General features: G+C 41.9%; 2 protein-coding genes and 1 long non-coding RNA gene across 17 annotated transcripts in view; 2 read left to right on the top strand and 1 right to left on the bottom strand.

The window, feature by feature from the left end:
• Positions 1-961: 961 nt before the first annotated feature.
• Positions 962-23,085, bottom strand: LOC110980153 (uncharacterized). Of its 14 annotated transcripts, none has more exons than XM_087144508.1 (6): positions 12,646-13,959; positions 3,010-3,219; positions 2,697-2,854; positions 2,326-2,583; positions 1,939-2,041; positions 962-1,463 (listed from the first exon to the last, which is right to left on the bottom strand). In XM_087144508.1, exons 2-4 carry the CDS (start codon positions 3,179-3,181, stop codon positions 2,431-2,433), a joined length of 483 nt encoding a protein of 160 aa, XP_087000634.1. In that variant the 5' UTR covers positions 3,182-3,219; positions 12,646-13,959; the 3' UTR covers positions 962-1,463; positions 1,939-2,041; positions 2,326-2,430. The 14 variants fall into 14 exon arrangements, 5 of the variants coding, with proteins under 5 accessions (XP_087000634.1, XP_087000632.1, XP_087000630.1 ...); XM_087144506.1 differs by having other exon boundaries at positions 2,697-2,861; positions 12,646-13,957; XM_087144504.1 differs by lacking the exon at positions 3,010-3,219 and adding an exon at positions 12,323-12,532 and having other exon boundaries at positions 2,697-2,861; positions 12,646-13,951.
• Positions 6,607-8,054, top strand: LOC147797146 (uncharacterized). The gene is made up of 2 exons (XR_015427424.1): positions 6,607-6,870; positions 7,714-8,054. It is a non-coding gene; the product is annotated as an uncharacterized LOC147797146 (long non-coding RNA).
• LOC110980186 (uncharacterized) overlaps positions 14,273-27,205 on the top strand; it is a 39,650-nt gene continuing 26,717 nt past the window's right edge. Inside the window, exons 1-6 of one of the 2 annotated variants that reach the window (XR_015427423.1) lie at positions 14,273-14,307; positions 17,585-17,715; positions 20,164-20,434; positions 22,447-22,842; positions 24,416-24,674; positions 26,668-27,063. Coding sequence is in view for 1 of the 2 variants with exons in the window: in XM_087144510.1 (XP_087000636.1) it covers positions 24,633-24,674; positions 26,668-27,003 (378 nt within the window). In the remaining variant the exon portion in view is untranslated. Of the gene's footprint in view, positions 14,308-17,584; positions 17,716-20,163; positions 20,435-22,446; positions 22,843-24,415; positions 24,675-26,667; positions 27,064-27,205 lie in introns of those variants that run through there. The other variant, XM_087144510.1, reaches the window with a different exon arrangement.

Here is a 27,205-nt window from a genome sequence, read left to right as displayed (position 1 = left end):
AAATGCAGAAACTAATAACCAAAAACAAATGGAACTCGGTGCTTTTAAAGGAAAAGTTTTGATTGCTGGCATCTAATGTTGAGTTTTCAGTTTTGCCATCATAACCACCCAAAAAAAGAGTTCTGTTGGTGTTCATCTTTGCCTCTTATTGTTTTTTTCCCTCTTTATTCAGCTTGAACAGGGAGTCGTGTGAAGTCAACCATGATAGTGATTTCAAGATCCACCGTGGCATGTGGAGCGGTTTCATAGGCTACCATTCCCAAGCAGTTTGTCTTACTGGATTCATTACCCCTTTTCTGTGCTTCTGAGAAACTGCAATTTCATGAAAAATGGCACTGATGTTAAGGTCAGCCAAAGCGAAATGCTCTCTTTTCCTGTTCCACTGTGAAATTTCCAGCATTTTTCATTCAGATGTCAGTTTCTCAATGCATGTTAATTCATTGACTGCTTCATCCCAATTAAAATTATTTCAAAAAATCTTGCTTTGAAAGATTGAATTAAATTACATATCCAGACTTTATCCATTCAAAATTTACCATAGAACATACCCCAGGAATGGGTATCTCATTTTGAGAGTAGATATGAACGCAATCAATGAACTATTTGGCCAGTAAGTTAATAAGTTATTTTAGCTTGACAGAATTTATTTTAAAATTGTCATCCATATTAACTATTATAGCTAGCTTTTCAAATAAACTTTGAAAGGGAGGCACTGAGTGCATGCAACAATGAAGTAAGCTGACCCCTCACAATTATTGGTTTATATTCTGAATTAACAGTTTTCATTTAAGATTTTTTGAAATGCTTCCCTTGTGAATGAGGCCCATAGGCTTGTCTTGTTTATTCCATCACTATAATGTGACAGTCACCACACTCTTCGAAATAAAGCTGAGTGCCTGAAAACATGAGAATTTGTCCTGCTAATTATTTTTGTCTGTCACCGTCCTGAAAAATTTTGGAAGAAATCTTAATATCGCAACTGGACGATCTTTTTATCCTGCAGCTTTTGGAAATTATAAATTCATCAAGTCCTTCATGAAAAAGAGTTTCCTTGGATGTCCTTACCTTTTGGTAATCCTTATAAAAAAAACTTATAAAAGTAGAGCATAAGAAATTGTCCCTGGAATTGTTTGGCTTTTGTTGAGGAAATATTTTCCAAAGTAGATTTCATAATTTTTGTTTGTAGTCACAGATTTTTCAAATCGAACTCTTTTTTTGTTCATTGCTCATGGGGTTGGCAGCATTAAAAACCGTTTTGTTGAACCACCAGTGGATTTGTGTGGAGTTCAGCACCACCGTCCAGGATCCGTCGAGTGTGGACTGACCAGTGCCCACATCACAGCCTATCACTAACATTCTTGCCTACTGTTGCCCCCCTCGCTGCTGATGTTTGTGGGGGGCGAGGCAGGCTAATGCCCATCTCTAGCACTACCTGCTCCTGCCCCTTGGACTTCTCCTTGTACCTGATTGAAGAAATGATACGGTTTGACCAGATGAGTGTTTGCTATTAATTTAGCACAGACTCCCTTCCACTTTGTACAAACATAAGAAACTGCAGTTCGTAACCAAATACTTGGGCTCAATTGTTACTTTTCCTGTTTTCCCATGTCACAATCTCATGATAAATTGCATGAGGGTTGGCACGTTATCCTATTTTCACTCAATGAATGTGTATGTGGTTTTTCCCTTTTTTCCCCAGGGCGGGGTGATGGCTGATCAAACATTTCAGTGCTCTGTGCCTTTGGAACTTTTCCTTTTATTCGTGTTGATTCACAGCACACTAAAATGAATTAACAATTCATATCAGTGGATTAGGGTTTGCTGGTTGATTTCCATCAGCTGCATATGGATGTTTCGGACAACTGTGGTGTTTGACAGCACTTTTTGTCAGATGTTCCCATAGGCCTTGGTCACAAGTGCACATCGCTGTGGTCTTACCCCCTCCCTCAGTCCGGTCCCGGAAAGTGGAAGCACAGCTTATTGATGAGGCACTCCATGTACAGGTTACTATCAAGTCAGGTGGCTGGACCGGTGTTCTCGCCTAGACACATCCGTGTAAAAAAAACAAAAGTGAACAAGGGAACAATCGAGTACATGAACATACGACAACTGTTATGCTCCCACACGCTGTTGCCAACTATTGAACGTGTGTTACAGTCAAACTTTGTTCATAAGAGCAGTGAAAAATTGAAGTTTTTGCTTATAACAAAGAAAACTTCAGGTTCAAGTTCTTTGTCTTTTATTTTTCACAATACTATGTTCCAAAGGACCTCTTATTGAAGAGATTTGACTGTAAATTGGTATGACTTGTTGACTTGTCCATACCTTCTAGTGTTGCCAATGCCAGCAATAACAGAAGTCCCTTTTGACTGTTTGAACCTCCCTTTTGAGAGCTCGGGCTGGTGGTGGGGTTTGCGATGGACAGTCTTGTCAAAACTTTGGAGTGCATTCCACAGTTTGATAATGTCGTCCGCCTGGCTCTGGCTGATGACACCGCTCCCATGCCGAAACTGAAAGAGGTAGTCTGCCAGAGCCTTTTCCCCTGTTATACCCGGAAATGTTGTGGAGCCCGACGTTGTTGTCCTGCATAACAAATATTAAATGAAGTTAAACCAGTTTTTAGAAAGTTTCATGAACAAAATGAAAAAATTATACTTGCTGTTGGTGGCGCCATTTTTTGGGGTGGCTCCACTTGCCTCATCCAGTGGAGGGATGGTGGGGTCCAACCCTGCCTCATCCTCCTGGTAGGCCTCATCGTCGCCATCAAGCTTGTCACCCTCTGCGTCATCACGGGAGTACTTTCCAGGCACCACGTTTGTCTGGTCATAGAGGTACTCGACCCTGATGAGCTCTTCTAAGTCCTGACAGAAAGAAATGGATTATTTTTTTTGAAAATGCACAGCTAATTTAGACTGCGCATAGAGAATGCAATGCAAGAAAATACAAGAATCTGCCATTACTTTTGTTAGCAAAATAGTTTTCAAAAAAGCTAGGAATGTTATTTCATACCAGTGTACTTCTGGGTAATGCTGAGGGTGGGGTTGATGGGTTCGCTGAGCACATGCTGTCCCAGCAAGTCAACAGTGTACTGCAGGTAGCCGCGGTAAACCCGGTATTCGGGGGCATCAGCGGCAATGGCTTCTGAAGCACGGTCTGCATTCCAGCGAACCAGTCCATCCATCAGGTGCGCCTGGAAGTGGACGTCATTGGTAGTGGTCCCTACGGATTTAAGTCAATACTTTGATCAAATATTTGTGTCTGAGTTTATGTGCCAATTCAAATTTACCTAGGATGACTGTCCACTGTTGTGGCATTTCAAAGAAGTTAAGTCTTACCAAGAATGAATCTGTTGAGGTGGTTGTGAAAGGACTCCAACAACGTTGACCTGCAAGCACATCAGTAAGTGGGAAGTTGTACACTGCCTATGCAGGCCTCCTCTGTCTTGGTGTAGAGTTGCACTTGCTGTTTACAGCCTTCGCAAACTGATACCAAACTTAAGAAACGACTGCAACATGTAAGCAAACTAGTTTGTTTTTTTAAAATAGGACATTATCACTTTCTTGATGGAGTCAACTTTGGGGATTGTAATATGTATACTTGGGGACCCCAAGTTTTTTAACATTTCAATCTTGCAAAACTGGTAAGCCCCCCCCCAAAAAAAGGACAGGAAACACTCTCTTTATTGCGCTTAATCTATTTTTTGGAAATTTCAAATTGTAAATTGTGAGAAAATGACTTTTTTACTGATAAACTAACAATGCAAATTTGAATTCACCCTTAAACACTCAAAGTTTCCCCTCAAAATTTCCCTTGAAACCGAAAACCCTACCCTTTTTTGACAACATTAAGCCTACAGTTATTGAGCATGATGTCACAGTCATCTACCAAGGTCAATTCAAAAGTTAAAATGTAACTCTCCCTTCTATTGGAACAGAGTCCCCAAATTTCCAATACCCACAACTTAACTTTGAGCACCCGGCCAAAAGAAGACGTAATGGCTGCCTTAGTCTCATCGATGCGCTGCAGAACATCACTGACGTAGACCGTCAGCAGCCAACTGTAGGTGAGGATGGGTGTCATGGGGGTATCAAATGTGGGGGCGGGGGGATAAGGCCACGCTTGCTAGCGGCCTTGATAAGCCATGGAACTACCTCTATGGATAAACTCGTGGGATTGGGACAGGTGGTAGGCTATTCTCTGGAGCCAGGCTTCACTGTGCTGCTTGTGCAACTTCCTCAGTCCGCAGCTGTGAGGGGCTGTTGCCCAGCCCTGGCCCTCGGGACCTGAGGCGCACCACCTTGATGTCACACAGAAGCCTATGTCAAGATGGCAGGAAACTGGACTCGGCCACCGATGTCCAGCTGCAGTTGACATTATTCTTGCAGCGACAGCGCATGTACATGTACGTGCACAGTACATGTACTATGTAGTCCGTACGTGTGTACGTACGTCTGCGGTGGGTCGGAAACATTTGCATCCAAACCGGAGAGAGGGCCAAAACGACCGAAAAGCGCGTTTGAAATTCGCACAAACACCTCCTTTTTCACTAAGAGGGGTCAAGATTTGGCAAATTTGAGGCGAATTAGCGTACTTCATGTGTCCGGGAACCCCTTCCGCCCTGTTTTCCCCGTCTTCTTGCGTTTTTACACAACAGAGAAGATTGGCTGACATCCCCTGTTTCCACTTCAGAACAAGAATTGGAACAAGAATTGGAACATTTCGACCAATCACAAACCGCCATTCCCAAAATTGGAACATTTGGAACACTCGCTTTTTGCAAATGCTTATTTGTACGATTGGCAGTCCATAGCCTCCTTCTCCGTGTATAATTTCGGGGCCGGTATTCTCCTGCAGCTACTGTGTGAGTGAATAGGTCAAATAGGTACGTTGATGTGATTTATATTTCGATTCGTTCATTGTGTGGAAAAGGTGGCCTGCCGTACGCTTGTTGTTGCCCGATTTTTCCGCGAGGGAAAACCGGGGCTATTTGGTCGGTGATTTCGCAGAGACGTGGTGGCTTTTGAGACTGAAGGTTTGCAAAGTTTGTTATTGTGTTTTATCAGATTGTGTGGCCCAAATGACCCAGGGGAGTTGGTGTTTTTATCTGTCAAAGATGGTACTCTCCGGAATTTGGCCCACCCTACGTTGAACGAATGAATGCGAAGTGAACACAGTTTATGCATGTTTGGCCTGGACGGATAATGGGAGTTCATTTAATTTCTGCCTGAATCACCTTACGGGGGTCGTTTACAGACGTGGAGATATTCACAGAGAAGGGTACGATTTTTTATGTAAGTCTGTAGCCTGATTGACCCTCGGGAATAAATTTGTTTTGGTCCTTCCGAAATTCGGCTCAAATTTCGAACGGGCTCTTGATGGTCAGATAGTCCCTAGCCTAGGCCCCTATTTGTTTTTTCCTTTCTTTCTTTTCTTTACATGCACATGATATATTAACACAACCGAATGTTTTGTTCAACTGTTTGTTGTTCCATACAATTTTTTTTTTTTGGGGGGGGGGAATTAATTGTAGGCCATGTGTGCGTGGGTAAGCATGGTAAGGCCTAAGGGGATCTGAACTGTTGTTTGAATTGCTGCACTTTTTTAAGGAAGAATAAATGGGCAATCCTTGTTACTTACTCATTTATGTGTAAAATGGAGTAAATGAAAGATGGTTAAAAACAAGTCAAACATTAAACTTACTCTGAGAGCAAGAGCAGCCAGACCATATGATGAGCTGTCGTGTGTTTTAATGGAATTTTCATGCTGACTACCTTTTTTCAGGTGGATTACATGTAGGAGAGGTCATCAGTGTTGCGTACCTCTGCGACGAAAGTAACAAGGTCGTAGGAGAATAATCCCCCAATGATTTTAAGGAGGACCAGTCCCAGAATGTGGGCAGTTGTAGGCTGCATTCATTGGTGGATCCTGGATGGCGAGGCGGAATTTATCCATCAACTTTGACATGTGGTTGAAGACATGGTTTTTAATGCTGCCAAATCCATGTGCAATGATAAAAATAGAAACAGGTGGAAAAGCTTGCGGTAGCACCATGTGAAGGAATATACCTCTCTTATGAGTATGTGTGGTTCTGAAAAGAACCGGGAGTATACTCAACGTTTCGGACTGCGTGCTCAGTCTGTCGTCAGGAGACTGAAGAGATGCCGAAAATGGGGCTGGGACTGAGCACGCATGCAGTCCGAAACGTTGAGTATACTCCCGGTTCTTTTCAGAACCACACATACTCATAAGAGAGGTATATTCCTTCGCATGGTGCTACCGCAAGCCTTTCCACCTGTTGCTGGCCTTCACCGTAAATAGCCTGAAATTCCATCTGATTAAAATAGAGTATGAATGGAAACATTGTGTGATCTTACTAAATAAGTGCTGGTTGAGCACAGGTTTGGCACTGATTTTTAACCCCAAATAGTCTTTGCTCACGGTCAGCTCCGAAAGAATACTCTGTTTGTATCATTTTGCCTTGGATTTGAAGGTCCCAAGCCCTCAGACAAAAGCAGAGGGAAAACCATTGCTGCAGAGGTAAGGAGTGCACTTCATTTTTCAGGGAATGTGTCTGCAAATGTGATGCATTTGTTGCAGGCAAAGATTTCCCCCACTTAGTTTGTGCATTAGCCTTAGCTATAAGTAGTGTTCCCTGATATAAACATTGCCCAGGTAACTATGGGTTGGCAGCTGAGCCCCAGGGCATTGCAGAGCCACTGGTTGAAACAAAGAGGGTCTTATTAGTTTTCCCACAGCCTTTGTGAGAAATTCCTCATTCAGCAGACGGGCATGGATCGGTGCAGACTGCACTGACTTTCTCTCTCCACACTTATGTACTAGCCCAGAAAGTTTGTCTGCCCCGCTATATTGGTGAGTCCCCATTTCTTAAGTTTTGATGATTCTTGCAGGTATTTTAATATTCCTACATGTTCTTCACTGAGTTTTGGATTACCTTTTGTGTATTTTTAACTTAGTCTAGTTTTATCAGATAGTCTAGTTTTCTCAGATAGTCTAGAGGCGAGAGTTGATGAAGAATTATTAGCCTGCTTTATTAGAAGATGTAGTAGAGCTCTGCTGGTTTTAAATGCATGTGACTGAAGAGATGTTTTCTTGATTAGTTTTTAATTTGTCGGTTGATACACAGAACATGAACACTTGATGTATTTGAAGTTACTGAAGTTTCACATGCACTAAGTACTCTGAGAGCAAATCTATTTGTCTGAGGAATTTTCCCATGGCTTGGTTTTTCTGGTAATAGACTGGTGTAAGTCTGTAGTTTCAAATAATTACACTTCACTGACTTGCCAATGTAAATACACGTGTTAGCACCACAAAAAAAAGTTTTCTTTAAGTGGACTAGACCCACTCTGTCTTTAAAGGGAAGCAAGTGTTATGAGTATTTGTTCATGGTCCAGTAGATGAGGTAAACCAGACTCAGTAGCACAATATAAACTTTGTGGTTTTGGCAGCTGGTCCCCAAAGTTAGTTTGCCTCAGTGATAAGGAACTCTCAGTGGAGACTTTTTATTTATAGTTTGGCACTAGCTTGATCGAAATGGATATGCTCCTGACTGTTTCCCCATGGTTTAGTAGTGTTGGTGCATGTACTCTTTCTGAAGCATTATTATTTACTAGTTAGGCTTTGTAGTAATTTACAGTTATCCTGCCACTTATACTCGTCATTTTTGCATGTTTGTTGTATTCTTCTTTTCAGGATGTTAGTCAGATTGCGCACCGAGTAATCCTCTTTGGGTGCTGTGTTGGGTTTTGTTTTTTTGTTTTATTTAGTTGTTCGTTTTTGGGTTTTTTTTTTGGTGATTTCGATTTGTTTGCATATTCTGCCTTTCTTTTTTAATCCTCCAGTTGATACATTTGGAAAAAGGAAACCAAATAGTTTTAACGTTTTCGTTGTTGAATTTCAATTAGCAATCTTTAGTTTGGCAAATCATCTAAAAGTTTTCCAGAATTATAATCCAAGTTTCTATCCTTTGTCGTGTCATTTTTCTACACCCTTCGAAATCGAAATAAAAATTTAGTTCGCGATTTGTCTTTGAACCCGGTTCGTTTGCTTCTTTTTCTGTTGACTCTCACTTGTGCCAAAATTCCAGGTTACACATTGAATGTGTTGGAATCATGGAGGACTCTTGACATCATCATAAAGTTCCAGTGGTTTTTTTTTAAAGAAACTAGGAAATTGCAATGCCCAAGAAAGTTTGTTTTGTTCAACAACAGTTAAAATGGCAGACAGTCAGTAGACATGTTTTTTTGAGAAAGTACAGTCAACTCTCGTAAGACTTGACATATAACTTTATTTACTGCACGACTGTATAAAAAACAACTTGGAAAAATATGGCAAAACATCCATTAAGAAATGGGAATTCTTGTGATCATTTCCTTCAAACTAGTACATTAGCAGTGTTCTCTGAATCAACTGTATTCACATCATTATCAAATTATGTATTTTTTGGAAGTGAACTAGCATGACGGTAGTTACCAAATTAGAAGATTCCTGAAAAGGTTCTTTATTTTGTACCCAAATTTAACTGGTTCACCAAAGAAAGGGAAGTATCACCATTTATTCGCACTTTCCAAAGACTACGGTTTTATTTCCGAAAAAACAATTCACACTCAAATGAAAGAAATTGAAAGCACTTGACAATCATGGGTTACTAAAGTTCATATGAGTACACTACTGTTTTGAGTTTTCAGAAATCTGATAGTAGAGGTAATTATTCTCCCAGAAAGGAGGTAGTAAAAGACTCGAGTGCAAATGCAGAAACTAATAACAAAAAGCAAATGGAACTTGGTGCTTTTAAAGGAAAAGTTTTGATTGCTGGCATCTAATGTTGAGTTTTCAGTTTTGCCATAACCACCCAAAAAGGATTTCTGTCAGTGTTCATCTTTGCCTCTTTATGTTTTTTTCCCCTCTTTATTCAGCTTGGACAGGGAGTCGTGTGAAGTCAACCATGATAGTGATTTCAAGAACCACCGTGGCATGTGGAGCGGTTTCATAGGCTACCATTCCCAAGCAGTTTGTCTTACTGGATTCATTACCCCTTTTCTGTGCTTCTGAGAAACCGCAATTTCATGAAAAATGGCACTGATGTTAAGGTCAGCCAAAGCAAAATGCTCTCTTTTCCTGTTCCACTTTGAAATTTCCAGCATTTTTCATTCAGATGTCAGTTTCTCAATGCATGTTAATTCATTGACTGCTTCATCCCAATTAAAATTATTTCAAAAAATCTTGCTTTGAAAGATTGAATTAAATTACATATCCAGACTTTATCCATTCAAAATTTACCATAGAACATACCCCAGGAATGGGTATCTCATTTTGAGAGTAGATATGAACGCAATCAATGAACTATTTGGCCAGTAAGTTAATAAGTTATTTTAGCTTGACAGAATTTATTTTAAAATTGTCATCCATATTAACTATTATAGCTAGCTTTTCAAATAAACTTTGAAAGGGAGGCACTGAGTGCATGCAACAATGAAGTAAGCTGACCCCTCACAATTATTGGTTTATATTCTGAATTAACAGTTTTCATTTAAGATTTTTTGAAATGCTTCCCTTGTGAATGAGGCCCATAGGCTTGTCTTGTTTATTCCATCACTACAATGTGACAGTCACCACACTCTTCGAAATAAAGCTGAGTGCCTGAAAACATGAGAATTTGTCCTGCTAATTATTTTTGTCTGTCACCGTCCTGAAAAATTTTGGAAGAAATCTTAATATCGCAACTGGACGATCTTTTTATCCTGCAGCTTTTGGAAATTATAAATTCATCAAGTCCTTAATGAGAAAAGAGTTTCCTTGGATGTCCCTACCTTTGGGTAATCCTTATAAAAAACTTATAAAAGTAGAGCATAAGAAATTGTCCCTGGAATTGTTTGGCTTTTGTTGAGGAAATATTTTCAAAAGTAGATTTCATAATTTTTGTTTGTAGTCACAGATTTTTCAAATCGAACTCTTTTTTTGTTCATTGCTCATGGGGTTGGCAGCATTAAAAACCGTTTTGTTGAACCACCAGTGGATTTGTGTGGAGTTCAGCACCACCGTCCAGGATCCGTCGAGTGTGGACTGACCAGTGCCCACATCACAGCCTATCACTAACATTCTTGCCTACTGTTGCCCCCCTCGCTGCTGATGTTTGTGGGGGGCGAGGCAGGCTAATGCCCATCTCTAGCACTACCTGCTCCTGCCCCTTGGACTTCTCGTTGTACCTGATTGAAGAAATGATACGGTTTGACCAGATGAATGTTTGCTATTAATTTAGCACAGACTCCCTTCAACTTTGTACAAACATAAGAAACTGCAGTTCATAACCAAATACTTGGGCTCAATTGTTACTTTTCCTGTTTTCCCATGTCACAATCTCATGATAAATTACATGACGGTTGGCATGTTAACCTATTTTCACTCAATGATAGTATATGTGGTTTTTCCCTTTTTTCCCCAGGGCGTGAGGGGGGTGATGGCTGATCAAACATTTCAGTGCTCTGTGCCTTTGGAACTTTTCCTTTTATTCGTGTTGATTCACAGCACACTAAAATGAATTAACAATTCATATCAGTGGATGAGGGTTTGCTGGTTGATTTCCATCCGCTGTATATGGATGTTTCGGACAACTGTGGTGTTTGACAATACTTTTTGTCAGATGTTCCCATAGGCCTTGGTCACAAGTGCACATCGCTGTGTGGTCCTACCCCGCCCTCAGTCTGGTCCCGGAAAGTGGAAGCACAGCTTATTAATGAGGCACTCCATGTACCGGTTCCTATCAAGTCAGGTGGCTGGACCGGTGTTCTCGCCTAAGAAACATCGGTGTAAAAAATAACAAAAGTGAACAAGGGAACAATCGAGTACATGATCATACGACAACTGTTATGCTCCTACACTCTGTTGCCAACTATTGAACGCGTGTTACAGTCAAACTTTGTTAATAAGAGCAGTGAAAAATTGAAGTTTTTGCTTATAACAAAGAAAACTTCAAGTTCAAGATCTTTTTTTTTAATTCCTCACAATACAATATGCCAAAGGACCTCTTATTGAACACCTCTTATTGAAGAGATTTGACTGTAAATTGGTATGACTTGTTGACTTGTTCATACCTTCTAGTGTTGCCAATGCCAGCAATAACAGAAGTCCCTTTTGACTGTTTGAACCTCCCTTTTGAGCGCTCGGGCTGGTGGTGGGGTTTGCGATGGACAATCTTGTCAAAACTGTGGAGTGCATTCCACAGTTTGATAATGTCGTCCGCCTGGCTCTGGCTGATGACACCGCTCCCATGCCGGAACTGAAAGAGGTAGTCTGCCAGAGCCTCTACCCTGTTATACCCGGAAATGTTGTGAGCCCGACGTTGTTGTCCTGCATAATAGATATTAAATGAAACTAATCCAGTTTTTAGAAAGTAAATAAGAAGCAGCAGGGACATTCTCTATTTCTGCATACAATACAATGGTACAATGTCTCCACATGAACTGTACTTACAGGCTCATCTGTGTGCTCAGGTGGGTCCTCAAGCTCCATGGGTTCTTCAACAACTGGTGGTTTCGGGGACAAGGGGAGGTTCAGAGACAAGGGGAGGCAGGTTGGTCACTGGCTGGTTGGCGTCTCATGATGGACTTGCTGGTCTTCAAGACAGCTTGGCTGGCTTGGCTCGGCGTGGACTTGATGAGGCCCTGGGTGCATGGATTTTGCTTAGTGATGATGCTGCATCACCCGCCCCGAGAGGATGAAAGGCTGCTGAGTGGCCCTGGCTTGGAGCTGGTAGTGGTTGCTCCGGCTGGTCACTGGGCAGTGCAACGGAGTGGGAACTTGGTTCCATAGGAGATCTTTTAAATGCCCTCCTACGGCCCAGCACTGCAAGTGGAACTAAGGAAAAATGAGGCAGGAATTAGCTACTGAACTACTGTTTGCGTTGTAGTGAAATTCTTTTACAACGGTTTCATGAACAAAGCGAAAAAATGATACTTGCTGTTGGTGGTGCCATTTTTGGGGGTGGCTCCACTTGCCTCATCCAGCGGAGGGATGGTGGGTCCAACCCTGCCTCATCCTCCTGGTAGGCCTCATCGTCGCCATCAAGCCTGTCACCCTAAGCGTCATCACGGGAGTACTCTCCACTGAAGCACCACGTTTGTCTGGTCATAGAGGTACTCAACCCTGATGAGCTCACCTAAAAGAAAGAAATGGATTTTTTTTTTGAAAATGCACAGCTAATTTAGACTGCGCATAGAGAATGCAATGCAAGAAAATACAAGAATCTGCCATTACCTTCGTTAGCAAAATAGTTTTCAAAAAAGCTAGGAATGTTAATGCATACCAGTGTACTTCTGAGGAATGCTGAGGGTGGGGTTGACGGGTTCGCCAAGAATACGCTGTCCAAGCTGGTCCACAGCGTACTGCAGGTAGCTGCTGTAAACACGGTGTTCAGAGGCATCAGCAGTGATGGCTTCTGCAGCACGGGCTGCACTCCAGCGAACCAGTCCATCCATCAGGTGCGCCTGGAAGTGGACGTCATTGGTGGTGGTCCCTGCGGATTTAAGTCAAAACTTTGATCAGATCTTTGTGTCAGTGTGTATGTGTCAATTCAACACCTAGGATGACTGTCTACAGGTGTGGCATTTCAAAGAAGTTAAGTCTTACCAAGAATGAATCGGTTGAGGTGGTTGTGAAAGGACTCCAACAACGTCGACCCGCAAGCACATCAGTAGGTGGGAAGTTGTACACTGCCTATGCAGGCCTCCTCTGTCTTGGTGTAGAGTTGCACTTGCTATTTACAGCATTCTCAAACTGATACCAAACTTAAGAAACGACTGCAACATGTAAGCAAACTAGTTTGTTTTTTTACAAACAGGATATTATCGCTTTCTTGATGGAGTCAACTTTGGGGATTGTAATATGTATACTTGGGGACCCCAAGTTTTTTAACATTTCAATCTTGCAAAACTGGTAAGCCCCCCCCCAAAAAAAGGACAGGAAACACTCTCTTTATTGTGCTTTGAAATTTTTGGAAATTTCAAATTGTAAATTGTGAGAAAATGTGACTTTTTTTTACTGATAAACCATTCTACCTCCATGGATAAACTAACAATGCAAATTTGAATTCACCGTTAAACACTCAAAGTTTCCCCTCAAAATTTCCCTTGAAACCGAAAACCCTACCCTTATAGCCTACAGTTATTGAGCATGACGTCACAGTCATCTACCAAGGTCAATTCAAAAGTTAAAATGTTACTCTCCCTATTGGAACAGGGTCCCCAAATTTACAATACCCACAACTTAACTCTGAGCACCCGGCCAAAAGAAGACGTGATGGCTCCATGGTCTCATCGATGCGCTGCAGAACATCACTGACGTAGACCGTCAGCAGCCAACTGTAGGTGAGGATGGGTGTCATGGGGGTATCAAATGTGGGGGCGGGGGGATAAGGCCACGCTCGCTAGCCTTGATAAGCCATGGAACTACCTCTATGGATAAACTCGTGGGACTGGGACAGGTAGTAGGCTATTCTCTGGAGCCAGGCTTCACTGTGCTGCTTGTGCAACTTCCTCCGCAGCTGTGAGGGGCTGTTGCCCAGCCCTGGCCCTCGGGACCTGAGGCGCACCACCTTGATGTCACACAAAAGCCTATGTCAAGATGGCAGGAAACTGGACTCGGCCACCGATGTCCAGCTGCAGTTGACATTATTCTTGCAGCGACAGCGCATGTACATGTACGTGCACAGTACATGTACATGTACTTTGTAGGCCGTACGTGTGTACGTACGTCTGCGGTGGGTCGGAAACATTTGCATCCAAACCGGAGAGAGGGCCAAAACGACCGAAAAGCGCGTTTGAAATTCGCACAAACACCTCTTTTTTCACTACGAGGGGTCAAGATTTGGCAAATTTGAGGCGAATTAGCGTACTTCATGTGTCTGGGAACCCCTTCCGCCCTGTTTTCCCCGTCTTCTTGCGTTTTTACACAACAGAGAAGATTGGCTGACATCCCTGTTTTACTTCGGAACAGGAATTGGAACAAGAATTGGAACATTTCGACCAATCACAAACCGCCATTCCCAAAATTGGAACATTTGGAACGCTCGCTTTTTGCAAATGCTTATTTGTACGATTGGCAGTCCATAACCTCCTTCTCCGTGTATAATTTCGGGGCCGGTATTCTCCTCCGGCCGGCTACTGTGTGAGTGAATGGGTACGTTGATGTGATTTACACAATCTTTGCCAATGACCGCGCTTCACTTACTTGGGACTTTGGCTTGATTTGACGCATGCGGAGCGATAGCCAGCGGGTGGAAGTGAGAAATTGGTAAGCAAAAATCTCATTATTTTCAAAAATGCTTCGTCTCATGCTCTGAAACGTGCGTAGCCCGCTTGTTAGGAGGTATAGATGAAGTAAGTTTGCTGACAGGGGAAAATTTGATTTAATCCCCAAATTACACGAGACATGTAAAGTTGAAGTTTGATGGAGATTCTATGCACGTGATGTAGGCCTACTATCAATCATGGCCCTGCAACATGTAGGCCTAGTAGAATCTCCATCAAACTTCAACTTTACAAGTCTCGTTTAATTTTGGGATTCTGTTACGTCGTCTGACTCACTTCAGTGACCACATGAAATTTTAAAGCCAACGATGTTCGAGTGAGATACGAAATATTTCTGACCACACCAGTCTGGTACATTTTATGATTTTATTGGTCATTATAGCATTCAGGCTGTCAGGCATTGCATTGCTTCTGAATCTGAATGGTTTGGTCAGCAAAATGTCCTCCAAGACACATCCAGGCAAATTGCTTCTACTTATATGCCACACATACACATGACATAGGCAAAGTTGGAAAAAACATCATCTAGGCCATATCTTAAATATATAACAAACAATCATGGCAATTGATTTAACTTAATACATTCTCGGGGAATTCTTCATAGTTAAATATCGGTTTGTCATAAAATTTTGTAAAGTACATTGTGAGACCATCCATCTTTCTGTAGAATATACTCCATTGGAACAAATCTGTCTTTTGCTTTACAGGTACATTGTAGCAGCTGCTCTCACACTGGGGGCTTAAAAATAAAACGATTTGTGTCGATACCTGATTTTTCCCTCACTTCACACATCCACCTGCTTATTGCTGCCTTGGAAACTGCTTAGTGTGATCTAACAAAACTGATAAACAACTGACCTTCAGACTTTGGGTCATGAAAACCTTTAGTGCGGGACAAATATCTGAATATTCGGTTAGAGTGTCACATACACATAATGTTTTGTCTGGTGTGTATGGTTTCAGTGTAACAGTCGGGTTGATATACCCTGGTCTGCTCTGCCTGAGCACTTCACCTTTATAAGAAAAAAACAAAGGTATCATCTGCAAGCCCTAAATTATTCAAATTAAGCAATTTAAGCAACTGTCCTCTGGCTGCAGTCACCAAAGCAATTAACATTGCTAACTTCTGCGTGAGAGTTTTCAAGTTTAGTTCATTTACCGGCGAGCAGGTTTTTAGGTAGTGAAGGACCTGGTCAGCACGCCAGATGCAGCTGTATCTGAGTCGAGATGGTCTCATGGTGAAAACTCCTTTCATAAATCTTACCACCAATGGATGGGCTCGGACAGTTATTTTGTTGTCTGTAAAGCACAGTCCCGAGAGTGCTGACCTGGCAGTATTGAGAGAACTGTAGCCCATTCCAGAATGGAACAATTCAGTTAGGAAATCGAGCATATACTTGGATGCAGGATATCAGTCTTGATTTTACGACAAAACTGTATCCACTTTCTCGTGTAGACTCTGTATTGTTTCTTTGTGTTAATCCGCCATGATGCCATAATGATGGTGGTTGCTTGTGGCGAAATGTTTCGCTCTTCAAGTGATCTCCAGACACAAGACAAGGCGTCAATCTCAGTTTCTTCCTGAGTGGATGTTGTTGGTCAAGGTTGGCAGGCGAAGTAGTGAATCCTTTTGGGGGAGCAATATCGGCTGCTTGATTAGCATATGCAGTATGTGGGCAAACCATGGTTGAGTTGTCCGCAAGGGGACCACAAGTATGCCCGTTGCCCTGTCCGTCTCGATCTTCTGTATGGTTTTCCCCAGCACACTGAATGGAGGGAAAGCATAGAAATACCATGACTGCCAATTTATAGTAAATACATCGATGTGTAGTGCATCTGGATCTGGCCGCCACGACACAAACTTTGTGGCCTGTTTATTCAGTCTGAAGGCAAATAAATCAATTTCTGGGGTCCCCCGATGATTTGTAATAAGTGTGAATACACCAAGATCCAATTTCCATTCTGTTTTGTCAAAAGACTGTCTTGATTGAAGATCAGCTTCTGCATTAAGTCTTCCAGGTACATGTACATGTATATAGGTCGCTGTGATCCAAATGCCTCTGTCTGTAGCCCACAACCATAAGAACTTTGCAATCTCATTGCAATGAAGAGATTTTGTTCCTCCCTTGTTATTTAAGTGAGCCACAGCTGTACTGTTACCTACCATAATTTTGACATGTTTGCCTCGTACCTGGTCACAAAATGATCTCAGTGTTAAAAAAGCTGCCAAGATTTCTAAATAGTGAATGTGATAGGCAGCTTCTTTGGCGGTCCATCTGTCACCACGCTTGATTCCTTCACATGTGCCTCCCCAACCAATATTTGAGGCGTCAGAAGTAACTGTGATGTTGGGGTTTCCCCTCCTAATATACTGATTTTGACTTGGTAAATTTTCAATCCACCAGGTGAGGTCTTGCTTCATACTCTGAGTAATTGGCATGTACATGTATGCATCAAAATTGCCTTTATTTAAATTCAAGGCGTCTATTTTATTCTTAGGATCTGTAATGGAGTGATCCAAATTCAACTGATGGGAGACTCGAGATCATAAGGCCAATAACTTTGGCAACAGAACATATGGGTACACAAACCTGAAGAAGTTTTGCACATTCTTCAATTAAATTTAGTGTGTTTTGTGCAGGCAGTGTCACTGTCATGGACTGGGATCTATTTCAACCCAGGATGCTTGAGTTTATGTGTTGGCTTTAGGACAGATTTCACTGGGTGATGTATAAATCCCAGCTTATGGAATAAATCCAAGGATTTGTCCATATTTTCTTGACATTCCTCATTTGTAGAGCCAATCAGTAAGGAATCATCAATATACCCCACATTCCTATAACCTGGCTGTCTCAATGTAGCAAAGACAGGCTTCATAAGCTTAGTGAACATGCTGGGTGCTGATGCTAATCCATTGGGTAGGCAGGTATACTGAACAACTTTCGTTTCCATTCAAATTTTAGATACTTTTGGTGCTCCTCTGCGATGGGGACTGACTAATAAGCATCTTTAAGATCGATAGATGCCAGATAGTATTCAGGTGAAATACATGAACATTTAAGCTGAAGGACCTTTTCAAAAGTATCCATTTTAAAATGATGGTACTCAACATGCTCATTCAGATCTTTCAAGTTTAGAATCATACGAAATATACCATCCTTTTTCGGCCTCGCCACTCAGATTTGCATGCGAATCCTTCGATCTTTTCGATTCTGCTAAGTTAGCGCAGCTTTCTCTTCGTCTTTTCTCTGTAACGTTAGATTTCTCTTTAGGTGTGAAAGATTTCGGTGAATGCAGAGTTGACACCATTCTTGACGACTTGAATCACACAGCGTGTGATATTTCACCAGCCTTCAACTAACTACACAACACAGAGCTCTGAACATTACTGGTACGTGTTGCTCTGTTGAGGTATTGCGGTGCACTGAAGCTACACCAGTACACAGTACCGGTACGGTACAGTACTGGTCACTGAAGTGCGTCTGATGACATAATAGACTAGCTTCCATTCACCTGTGAACCATTTCACTACAAAAAATAAATTTGATTCCAAAACGCCAGTGTTATGGGAACAGGTTAGTTAGCCCCACACTTAGGGCTGTAGGGGTGTCGGTCACTTTGCCCCCAACCTCGAAATTTTTATTGGCAAGTTAGAAAAAAAAATTGTCTTGGTGTTTCATTGTCGCTGTGGTAAAACATGTGTGCAAAGCGCTGGTTCCCGCTGTGCCACACCCATGTACATGTAAAGGAGTGAGTGAGTGGGGCAACCAGTCTATTCATGCCGCGGCGACCAGACATGTACATGTACGTGATCTCACTCATCCAAAAAAAACATCGCTGTTGCAAGATTTCTTAGGTGGAAAGCTTGCGGTAGCACCATGCAAGGATACAGTCTCTTTGTGAGTCTGTATGGTTCTGAAAAGAACCGTGAGGAACTCAACGTTTCGGACAGTATGCTCTGTGGGGACAGTGAGGATGGGGCGATGTGGAAATGGGGCAAAGTGACTGTAAAGCGGCTGTAGTAATGGCTCTCTTTTACAGTCTGTCTCTTATCTGTCGCCACGGTTTCGAGTCAGCTCGGACCTGAAGCTAACCCTCGGACCTAGCCTTTCGTCAAGGCCTTTGTTGCTGTGTTTATGTGTAACTGCAAAGCATATGGACCGGAGACCACATGCACGAGTGGCGTAGCCACAAGGCGCTTTCCAACTTGTCAGGAATTTCTTATCTTTTTCTTTATGTTTTCGATTTTTCAAAAATCTCAACCAATCATAAGCAAGAGGGTCAGCAACATTCAGCTATTATGCAAATTGAAAGTATACGGAAGATGGCAAGTGTGTCAAGTGTATTGGCAGCCATGAGTGCAGGTCAGTCATCTGAGCAGTATTTGGACACTTATTTAAAATATGTTGCTGGAAAACTTCACCTTGCAAATTTAAACGGTTGCAGCGTTAGGCTATTGAGGCATCTGTACGCAGGCATGAAGTTTTCATGTCTACCCACGGGATACAGTAAGAGCTCCATATTTCAAGCACTGCCATTTTGCTTTGACCATTCAGCCTTGATGAACTGCTACTTGCTAGTGTTACTCCGTCAGAACCATCCCCACCAATAAGCATCATAGTTGTCATGTCACCGCTGAAAAACCAGATGGAAACATTGAATTTAAAGCTTTAGAGTTGATGCGGTTCATTTCGGAGACTCATCTGCTTCAACTATTTACATGAAATTTATGAATAATGCACATCAGACATGTCAGAAAGCTTATGAACAATTCACCACAAAAACCTCAAAATAAAGTTGGAAAAGGCCTCGTGGCTGCGCCACTCGCCTGGTCTCTTGTCCAGTCGCTTTGCAGTTTCACACACAGCCACGAAGGCTTTGACGAAAGGCTAACCCAGACCCGAAGTCAACTCGGACCCAATGCCAACTCGGACCCAATACCAACTCGGACCCACAACCAACTAGGACCCTTTTCCCTACTCTATGCCATGACTAACTCAGACCCATGCCAACTCGGACCCTCCCTAAGTCAATGCGGACCCAACCCAAGGAACGTTTGCGTGATTAATTATCAGAGCGTTCTAAATGACACTTTGTTATGCAACCTTTCATCAGTCTATTCAAACTTAACAAAATCTTCAGTTTTAGATTTTATTTGTCCATATCCTATTTCATTACTCCATTCAGTATTTGGGAGAAGGTTCACTGCATTTTAAAATTAATAATTTGGCAGAACATCTTCTAATTCGTCAATGCTAATGCTGAATTTTCAGAGATTTGTTCAATGCTCATTTATTTGAATACCAAACACCCTGGCAATATTAACACACATTCTCTCTCACGAAAATATTTAATTTGCGATCAGACCTTAGCCATGCTTAGAAGGCAGACACTTAAATAATCACAAAATTATCTGTAGGTCTACATAGAGCAAAAACACCAAATAAATTACTAGCTGTATGTCATGACAAGAATCCAGCATGATTGTACACAACTGATTTGCTGTACACAGACTGAAAGATGACGGTGCTTAAAAATAATACATGTATATAATTAATTGTACGCTGAGCAGTACACATCAAACAGAATGATACATGCACAGTGTAAATAGTCAGCTGAACATGGGAAATGCTTGCACACTTTATATTAATCAAAGATGAATTATGGCGAAATCACGTGAAAACAGACAAAGAGCCTAATTGGAACTCTGGGGAATGATTTCAAATACCTGGACATGTACGTCTGTGTAAAACACTTTTGAAATTAAATAATGAGTTCTTGGCAGTTATGTTGAGGTCCTAAATCCAGTGAGTTCCAGCTTTTTTTGTTATACCGGCAGGATGGCGTAAATATGTGAACACACGTGCAGGAGCTTCTTTGGAGTCCTCTTCCCGTCGTCAACTTCATCCCACAGCTGGAACAGACGCCACTGCACACGCTTGAAGGTTCGTCGCTGGTACATGTAACGGTACTGACACTTGGACTGACACCAGCTTCGCTTCATCACTCAGTAGAGACAGCAAATTGTAGAGGGGAAGTGTCCCCTTCTGGGCTGCATTGAGGGCCCTATGCCAACCTTCGACATCGTTGTTCAATCGCAAAGACTGGCGGTAAGTAGTCCACACCTGTGGTGGCCATAACGTGGACATCACTCACATGTTCTCCAAGTAGTTGAAGAGCTGTTGAGAGAAGTAAAAATCAAATTAGCATTGTGTAGGCTCGAAAAACACAATTTCAGTAGACCATTTTCTCCAAGTAGTTGAAGAGTTGTAGAGAGAAGTAAATTAAATTAGCATTGCGTAAGCATGCTCATTAAGTTGATGATATGAATCCATCTCAGCACATCTGATCCGGTCACCTTGTGCCTCAGGTGATCAAACAGTGTGCAAAAATGCAAATTTTATGAAGCGGAAAAGAAACAAAATGAAACCATTTAAAGCTCGATAAAAAAAGGTTTCTTCTATTTTCTCAACAAAGTGTAATCATGGGCAACCAAAGGCAAAATAAAAATGTGGAATATCCTAATGTCTTAAACTTTGGAGACGGTTTTGAAGCTGGCCTCTTAGAGAACTGAACGAAAAGTTTGACAATGTGCTGGGCAAGCAATACATACCTATACATAGATAGATCTACATAGATCTACATGTATTTTAGGTTTTTACTTAGCGAGCAGTCAGGTAATTTCTATTATTTGTACTTTTTATGAATATGTAGCAATAAATAAATTTCTATCTTCTATTTCTATTCGTGTATCATTCCCATTCGTGAATACTTCGCTATTGTGAAATGCCATGCAGCCAGCTTGATGTGCCCCTGCAGGTGTTTCTTCTGTTGCCTGTCAAAGAGTCGGATTAGGATTAAGTAGGTTTTTTTTTCACTTTGATCTCAGCGGTGGTGATCTGCATCCACTTTAACCCTACCACAGTCAAATGATGCCGAGTGAACTTGCCGCATTTTGTGAGTCACTGCCATGCTGCTCGCATCGGATTATATCCCTCTGCATTGGTACATGCAGCACCATGAATGAGTTCAAATGATTGACAGATCTTATAGCTTTCTTAGAAACTTTTGGATATTAACCGTACCAACAAATGTAAGAAGTAATTAGAATGCTGTCTTCTGATGCCCGAATAGGCAGTGAAGTTTGATTTCCACTGGAATGTGAAAATGCTTTACTAAACTCACACATTAGATTGACATCCAAACAGTATGGTATAAAATTTTGTTATGAGATGAAATTAAACGTTGTTAAATTGTGATAAATCATTATCACTTACATTGCAATTGGATTCGAAAACCTCAGATTTTCGAAACGGGAATGATAAGAGTTTTATGAAAGTTTTACATGTAAATGATTATCTAGTGTACTGCTTGAAAGACTTGAAGAGGGCAGAAATCGTCTTGGTTGCAAGCAGAACATCTGTAGAATAAGAACATTTTGGGATCCATGCCGAAAGCCTGCTGATGGGGCTGTCAGGCTGTGCATGTTTCATTAATGATCACAGTAGGGAGGTTAAGATGCACGTATTATGCAAATGCGAAAACCTTTTGGTCTGTTTTGACTTGGGTTTTCTGATGACATATCACTTTCTGCGGTCACATGGTTATCGGAAAAAGTCAGTGATTGGACTCTCCATTAATGGGAATTTAGTAGCAGTCAGGATGTCATGATGGGTGTGGATGCAGTGCATTTTTGAAGTGGTAGGTTTTAAGAAATTTGGTGGTGTTTTTTGATCGGTGTCACGAAAAGGTCCAGATAACTGGATGCAAGGCATATACAGTATTCCGAAAATTACGGTACATACACCTGCAAATACATGTAAATGTAATTCACATACATGTAGATACATGTATGTGTATACACGCACATAGAGGTACATGTGCACATGTGGTGCACGTTGTGCGTCCATCCAGTCGGTTATCACGCTGTGTGGTTACAATGCTCAATTCTGTTAGGTCCCCTTAAGGTCTTGTGGAAGCCGATGCTCTCGTCCTGCCTAATCAAAATCAAGTGAATTTAGTCTAGCTTTTAGAACGTAAACATGAAGCAGTAGTTACATTTTCTATTTCTGTGGCACAATGTCTCTACATAAACTCAGTTGTATTTACACTGTACTTACAGGCTCATCTGTGTGCTGAGCTGGGTCCTCAAACTCCATGGGTTCTTCAACGACTGGTGGTTCACGGAGAAAAGGAGGTTCAGGGACAAGGGGAGGCTGGGTGGTCACTGGCTGGTTGGCGCCTCGTGATGGACTTGCTGGTCTTCAAGACAGCTTGGCTGGCTTGGCTCGGCGTGGACTTGATGAGGCCCAGGGTGCATGGATTTTGCTTGGTGATGATGCTGCGTCACCTGCCCCGGGAGGATGAATGGCTGCTGAGTGGCCCTGGCTTGGAGCTGGTAGTGGTTGCTCCGGCTTGTCACTTGGCAGTGCAACGGAGTGGGAACTTGGTTCCATAGGAGATCTTTTAAATGCCCTCCTTCGGCCCGACACTGCAGGTGGAACTGAGGAAAAACGAGGTGGGAATTTTGAACTACCGTTTATGTTATAGTGAAATTCTTTTACAATGGTTACACAAAGAGCAAAATGACACATACTGTTGGTAGTGCCATTTTTTGGGGGGGTGGCTCCACTTGCCTCATCCAGTGGAGGGATGGTGGGGTCCAACCCTGCCTCATCCTCCTGGTAGGCCTCATCGTCACCATCAAGCTTGTCACCCTCAGCGTCATCGGGGAAGTACTCTTCAAGGACCGTGTTTGTCTGGTCATAGACGTACTCTACCCTAATTAGCTCTCCTAATTCCAGACAAAGGGAAAGAAATGGATTGTTAAAAATGCATAGCTAATTTAGACTGCGCATAGAGAATGCAAGAAAATACAAGAATCTGCAATTACTTTCGTTTAATAGAAAAATATGGTTTTCAAAAAAGCTGGGAATGTTAATGCATACCAGTGTACTTCTGGGGGGTGATGGGTTGATGCACCACTCGCTTGGTCTCTTGTTTAGTCGCTTTGCAGTTACACACACAGCCACGAAGGCTTTGAAGAAAGGCTAACCCGGACCCAAAGTCAACTCGGACCCAATACCAACTCGGACCCACAACAAACTAGGCCCTGTTCCTTACTCTATGCCATGACTAACTCAGACCCATGCCAACTCGGACCCTCCCTAAGTCAATTCGGACCCAACCCAAGGAACGTTTGCGTGATTAATTATCAGAGCGTTCTAAATGACACTTTGTTATGCAACCTTTCATCAGTCTATTCAAACTTAACAAAATCTTCAGTTTTAGATCTTATTTGTCCATATCCTATTTCATTACTCCATTCAGTATTTGGGAGAAGGTTCACTGCATTTTAAAATTAATAATTTGGCAGAACATCTTCCAACTCGTCAATGCTAATGCTGAATTTTCAGAGATTTGTTCAATGCTCACTATTTGAATACCAAACACCCTGGCAATAGTAACACACATTGCCTCCCACAGCCCTACCGGTAGCTACAGGATCCGGTTTGTTGATATAGTCTGTACATGTATATAGGCACATTTAAACATACGCGCAATATATTGCAGAGCCAAATTGTCCACATCTTTTCTTACGAAAATATTTAATTTGCGATCAGACCTTAGCCATGCTTAGAAGGCAGACACTTAAATAATCACAAAATTATCTGTAGGTCTACATAGAGCAAAAACACCAAATAAATTACTAGCTGTATGTCATGACAAGAATCCAGCATGATTGTACACAACTGATTTGCGGTACACAGACTGAAAGACGACGGTGCTTAAAAATAATACATAATTAATTGTACGCTGAGCAGTACACATCAAACAGAATGATACATGCACAGTGTAAATAGTCAGCTGAACATGGGAAATACTTGCACACTTTATATTAATCAAAGATGAATTATGGCGAAATCACGTGAAAACAGACAAAGAGCCTAATTGGAACTCCGGAGGATGATTTCAAATACCTGTACATGTATGTCTGTGTAAAACACTATTGAAATTAAATGATGAGTTATTGGCAATTATGTTGAGGTCCTAAATCCAGTGAGTTCCAGCTTTTTTTGTTATACCGGCAGGATGGCGTAAATTTGTGAACACACGTGCAGGAGCTGCTTTGGAGGCCTATTCCCGTCGTCAACTTCATCCCACAGCTGGAACAGACGCCACTGCACATGCTTGAAGGTTTGTCGCTGGTAACCGCACTTGGACTGATGCCAGCTTCGCTTAATCGCTCAGAAGAGACAGCAACTTGCAGAGAGGAAGTGTCCCCTTCTGGGCTGCATTGAGGGCCCTATGCCAACCTTCGACATCGTTGTTCAATCACAAAGACTGGCGGTAAGTAGTCCACACCTGTGGTGGCCATAACGTGGACATCACTCACATGTTCTCCAAGTAGTTGAAGAGCTGTTGAGAGAAGTAAAAATCAAATTAGCATTGTGTAGGCTCGAAAAACACAATTTCAGTAGACCATTTTCTCCAAGTAGTTGAAGAGTTGTAGAGAGAAGTAAATTAAATTAGCATTGCGTAAGCATGCTCATTAAGTTGATGATATGAATCCATCTCAGCACATCTGATCCGGTCACCTTGTGCCTCAGATGATCAAACAGCATGCAAATGCAAATTTTATGAAGCCAAAGAAACCAAACCATTCAAAGCATGGTAAAAAAAAACGCATTTCCTATTTTCTCAACAAAGTGTAATCATGGGTGACCAAAGGCAAAATAGAAATGTGGAATATCCTAATGTCTTAAACTTTGGAGACGGTTTTGAAGCTGGCCCTTTAGAGAACTGAACGAAAAGTTAGACAACGTGTTGGGCAAGTAATACATACCTATACATAGATAGATATACATGTATTTTAGGTTTTTACTTAGCGAGCAGTCAGGTAATTTCTATTATTTGTACTTTTTATGAATATGTAGCAATAAATAAATTTCTATCTTCTATTTCTATTTGTGTATCATTCCCATTTGTGAATACTTCGCTATTGTGAAATGCCATGCAGCCAGCTTGATGTGCCCCTGCAGGTGTTTCTTCTGTTGCCTGTCAAAGAGTCGGATTAGGATTAAGTAGGTTTTTTCACTTTGATCTCAGCGGTGGTGATCTGCATCCACTTTAACCCTACCACAGTCAAGGGATGCCGAGTGAACTTGCCACATTTTGTGAGTCACTGCCATGCTGCTCGCATCGGATTATATCCCTCTGCATTGGTACATGCAGCACCATGAATGAGTTCAAATGATTGACAGATCTTATAGCTTTCTTAGAAACTTTTGGATATTAACCGTACCAACAAATGTAAGAAGTAATTAGAATGCTGTCTTCTGATGCCCGAATAGGCAGTGAAGTTTGATTTCCACTGGAATGTGAAAATGCTTTACTAAACTCACACATTAGATTGACATCCAAACAGTATGGTATAAAATTTTGTTATGAGATGAAATTAAACGTTGTTAAATTGTGATAAATCATTATCACTTACATTGCAATTGGATACGAAAACCTCAGATTTTAGAAACGGGAACGATAAGAGTTTTATGAAAGTTTTACATGTAAATGATTATCTAGTGTACTGCTTGAAAGACTTGAAGAGGGCAGAAATCGTCTTGGTTGCAAAGCAGAACATCTGTAGAACAAGAATATTTTGGGATCCATGCCGAAAGCCTGCTGATGGGGCTGTCAGGCTGTGCATGTTTCATTAATGATCACAGTAGGGAGGATAAGATGCACGTATTATGCAAATGCGAAAACCTTTTGGTCTGTTTTCACTTGGGTTTTCTGATGACATATCACTTTCTGCGGTCACATGGTTATCGGAAAAAGTCAGTGATTGGACTCTCCATTAATGGGAATTTAGTAGCAGTCAGGATGTCATGATGGGTGTGGATGCAGTGCATTTTTGAAGTGGTAGGTTTTAAGAAATTTGGTGGTGTTTTTTGATCGGTGTCACGAAAAGGTCCAGATAACTGGATGCAAGGCATATACAGTATTCCGAAAATTATGGTACATACACCTACAAATACATGTAAATGTAATTCACATACATGTAGATACATGTATGTGTATACACGCACATAGAGGTACATGTGCACATGTGGTGCACGTTGTGCGTCCATCCAGTCGGTTATCACGCTGTGTGGTTACAATGCTCAATTCTGTTAGGTCCCCTTAAGGTCTTGTGGAAGCCGATGCTCTCGTCCTGCCTAATCAAAATCAAGTGAATTTAGTCTAGCTTTTAGAACGTAAACATGAAGCAGTAGTTACATTTTCTATTTCTGTGGCACAATGTCTCTACATAAACTCAGTTGTATTTACACTGTACTTACAGGCTCATCTGTGTGCTGAGCTGGGTCCTCAAACTCCATGGGTTCTTCAACGACTGGTGGTTCACGGAGAAAAGGAGGTTCAGGGACAAGGGGAGGCTGGGTGGTCACTGGCTGGTTGGCGTCTCATGATGGACTTGCTGGTCTTCAAGACAGCTTGGCTGGCTTGGCTCGGCGTGGACTTGATGAGGCCCTGGGTGCATGGATTTTGCTTAGTGATGATGCTGCGTCACCTGCCCCGGGAGGATGAATGGCTGCTGGGTAGCCCTGGCTTGGAGCTGGTAGTGGTTGCTCCGGCTTGTCACTGGGCAGTGCAACGGAGCAGGAACTTGGTTCCATAGGAGGTCTTTTAAATGCCCTCCTTCGGCCCGACACTGCAGGTGGAACTGAGGAAAAACGAGGTAGGAATTTTGAACTACTGTTTATGTTATACTGAAATTCTTTTACAATGGTTACACAAAGAGCAAAATGACACATACTGTTGGTAGTGCCATTTTTTGGGGGGGTGGCTCCACCTGCCTCATCCAGCGGAGGGATGGTGGG

This window comes from Acanthaster planci, linkage group LG12, assembly GCF_054643075.1.
Source record: "Acanthaster planci isolate LZ-2023a linkage group LG12, COTS_SCS, whole genome shotgun sequence".
Classification (NCBI taxonomy): domain Eukaryota; kingdom Metazoa; phylum Echinodermata; class Asteroidea; order Valvatida; family Acanthasteridae; genus Acanthaster; species Acanthaster planci.
The sequence above is the reverse complement of the archived record's forward strand: the minus strand, read 5'-3'. Positions and strand labels throughout refer to the sequence as shown.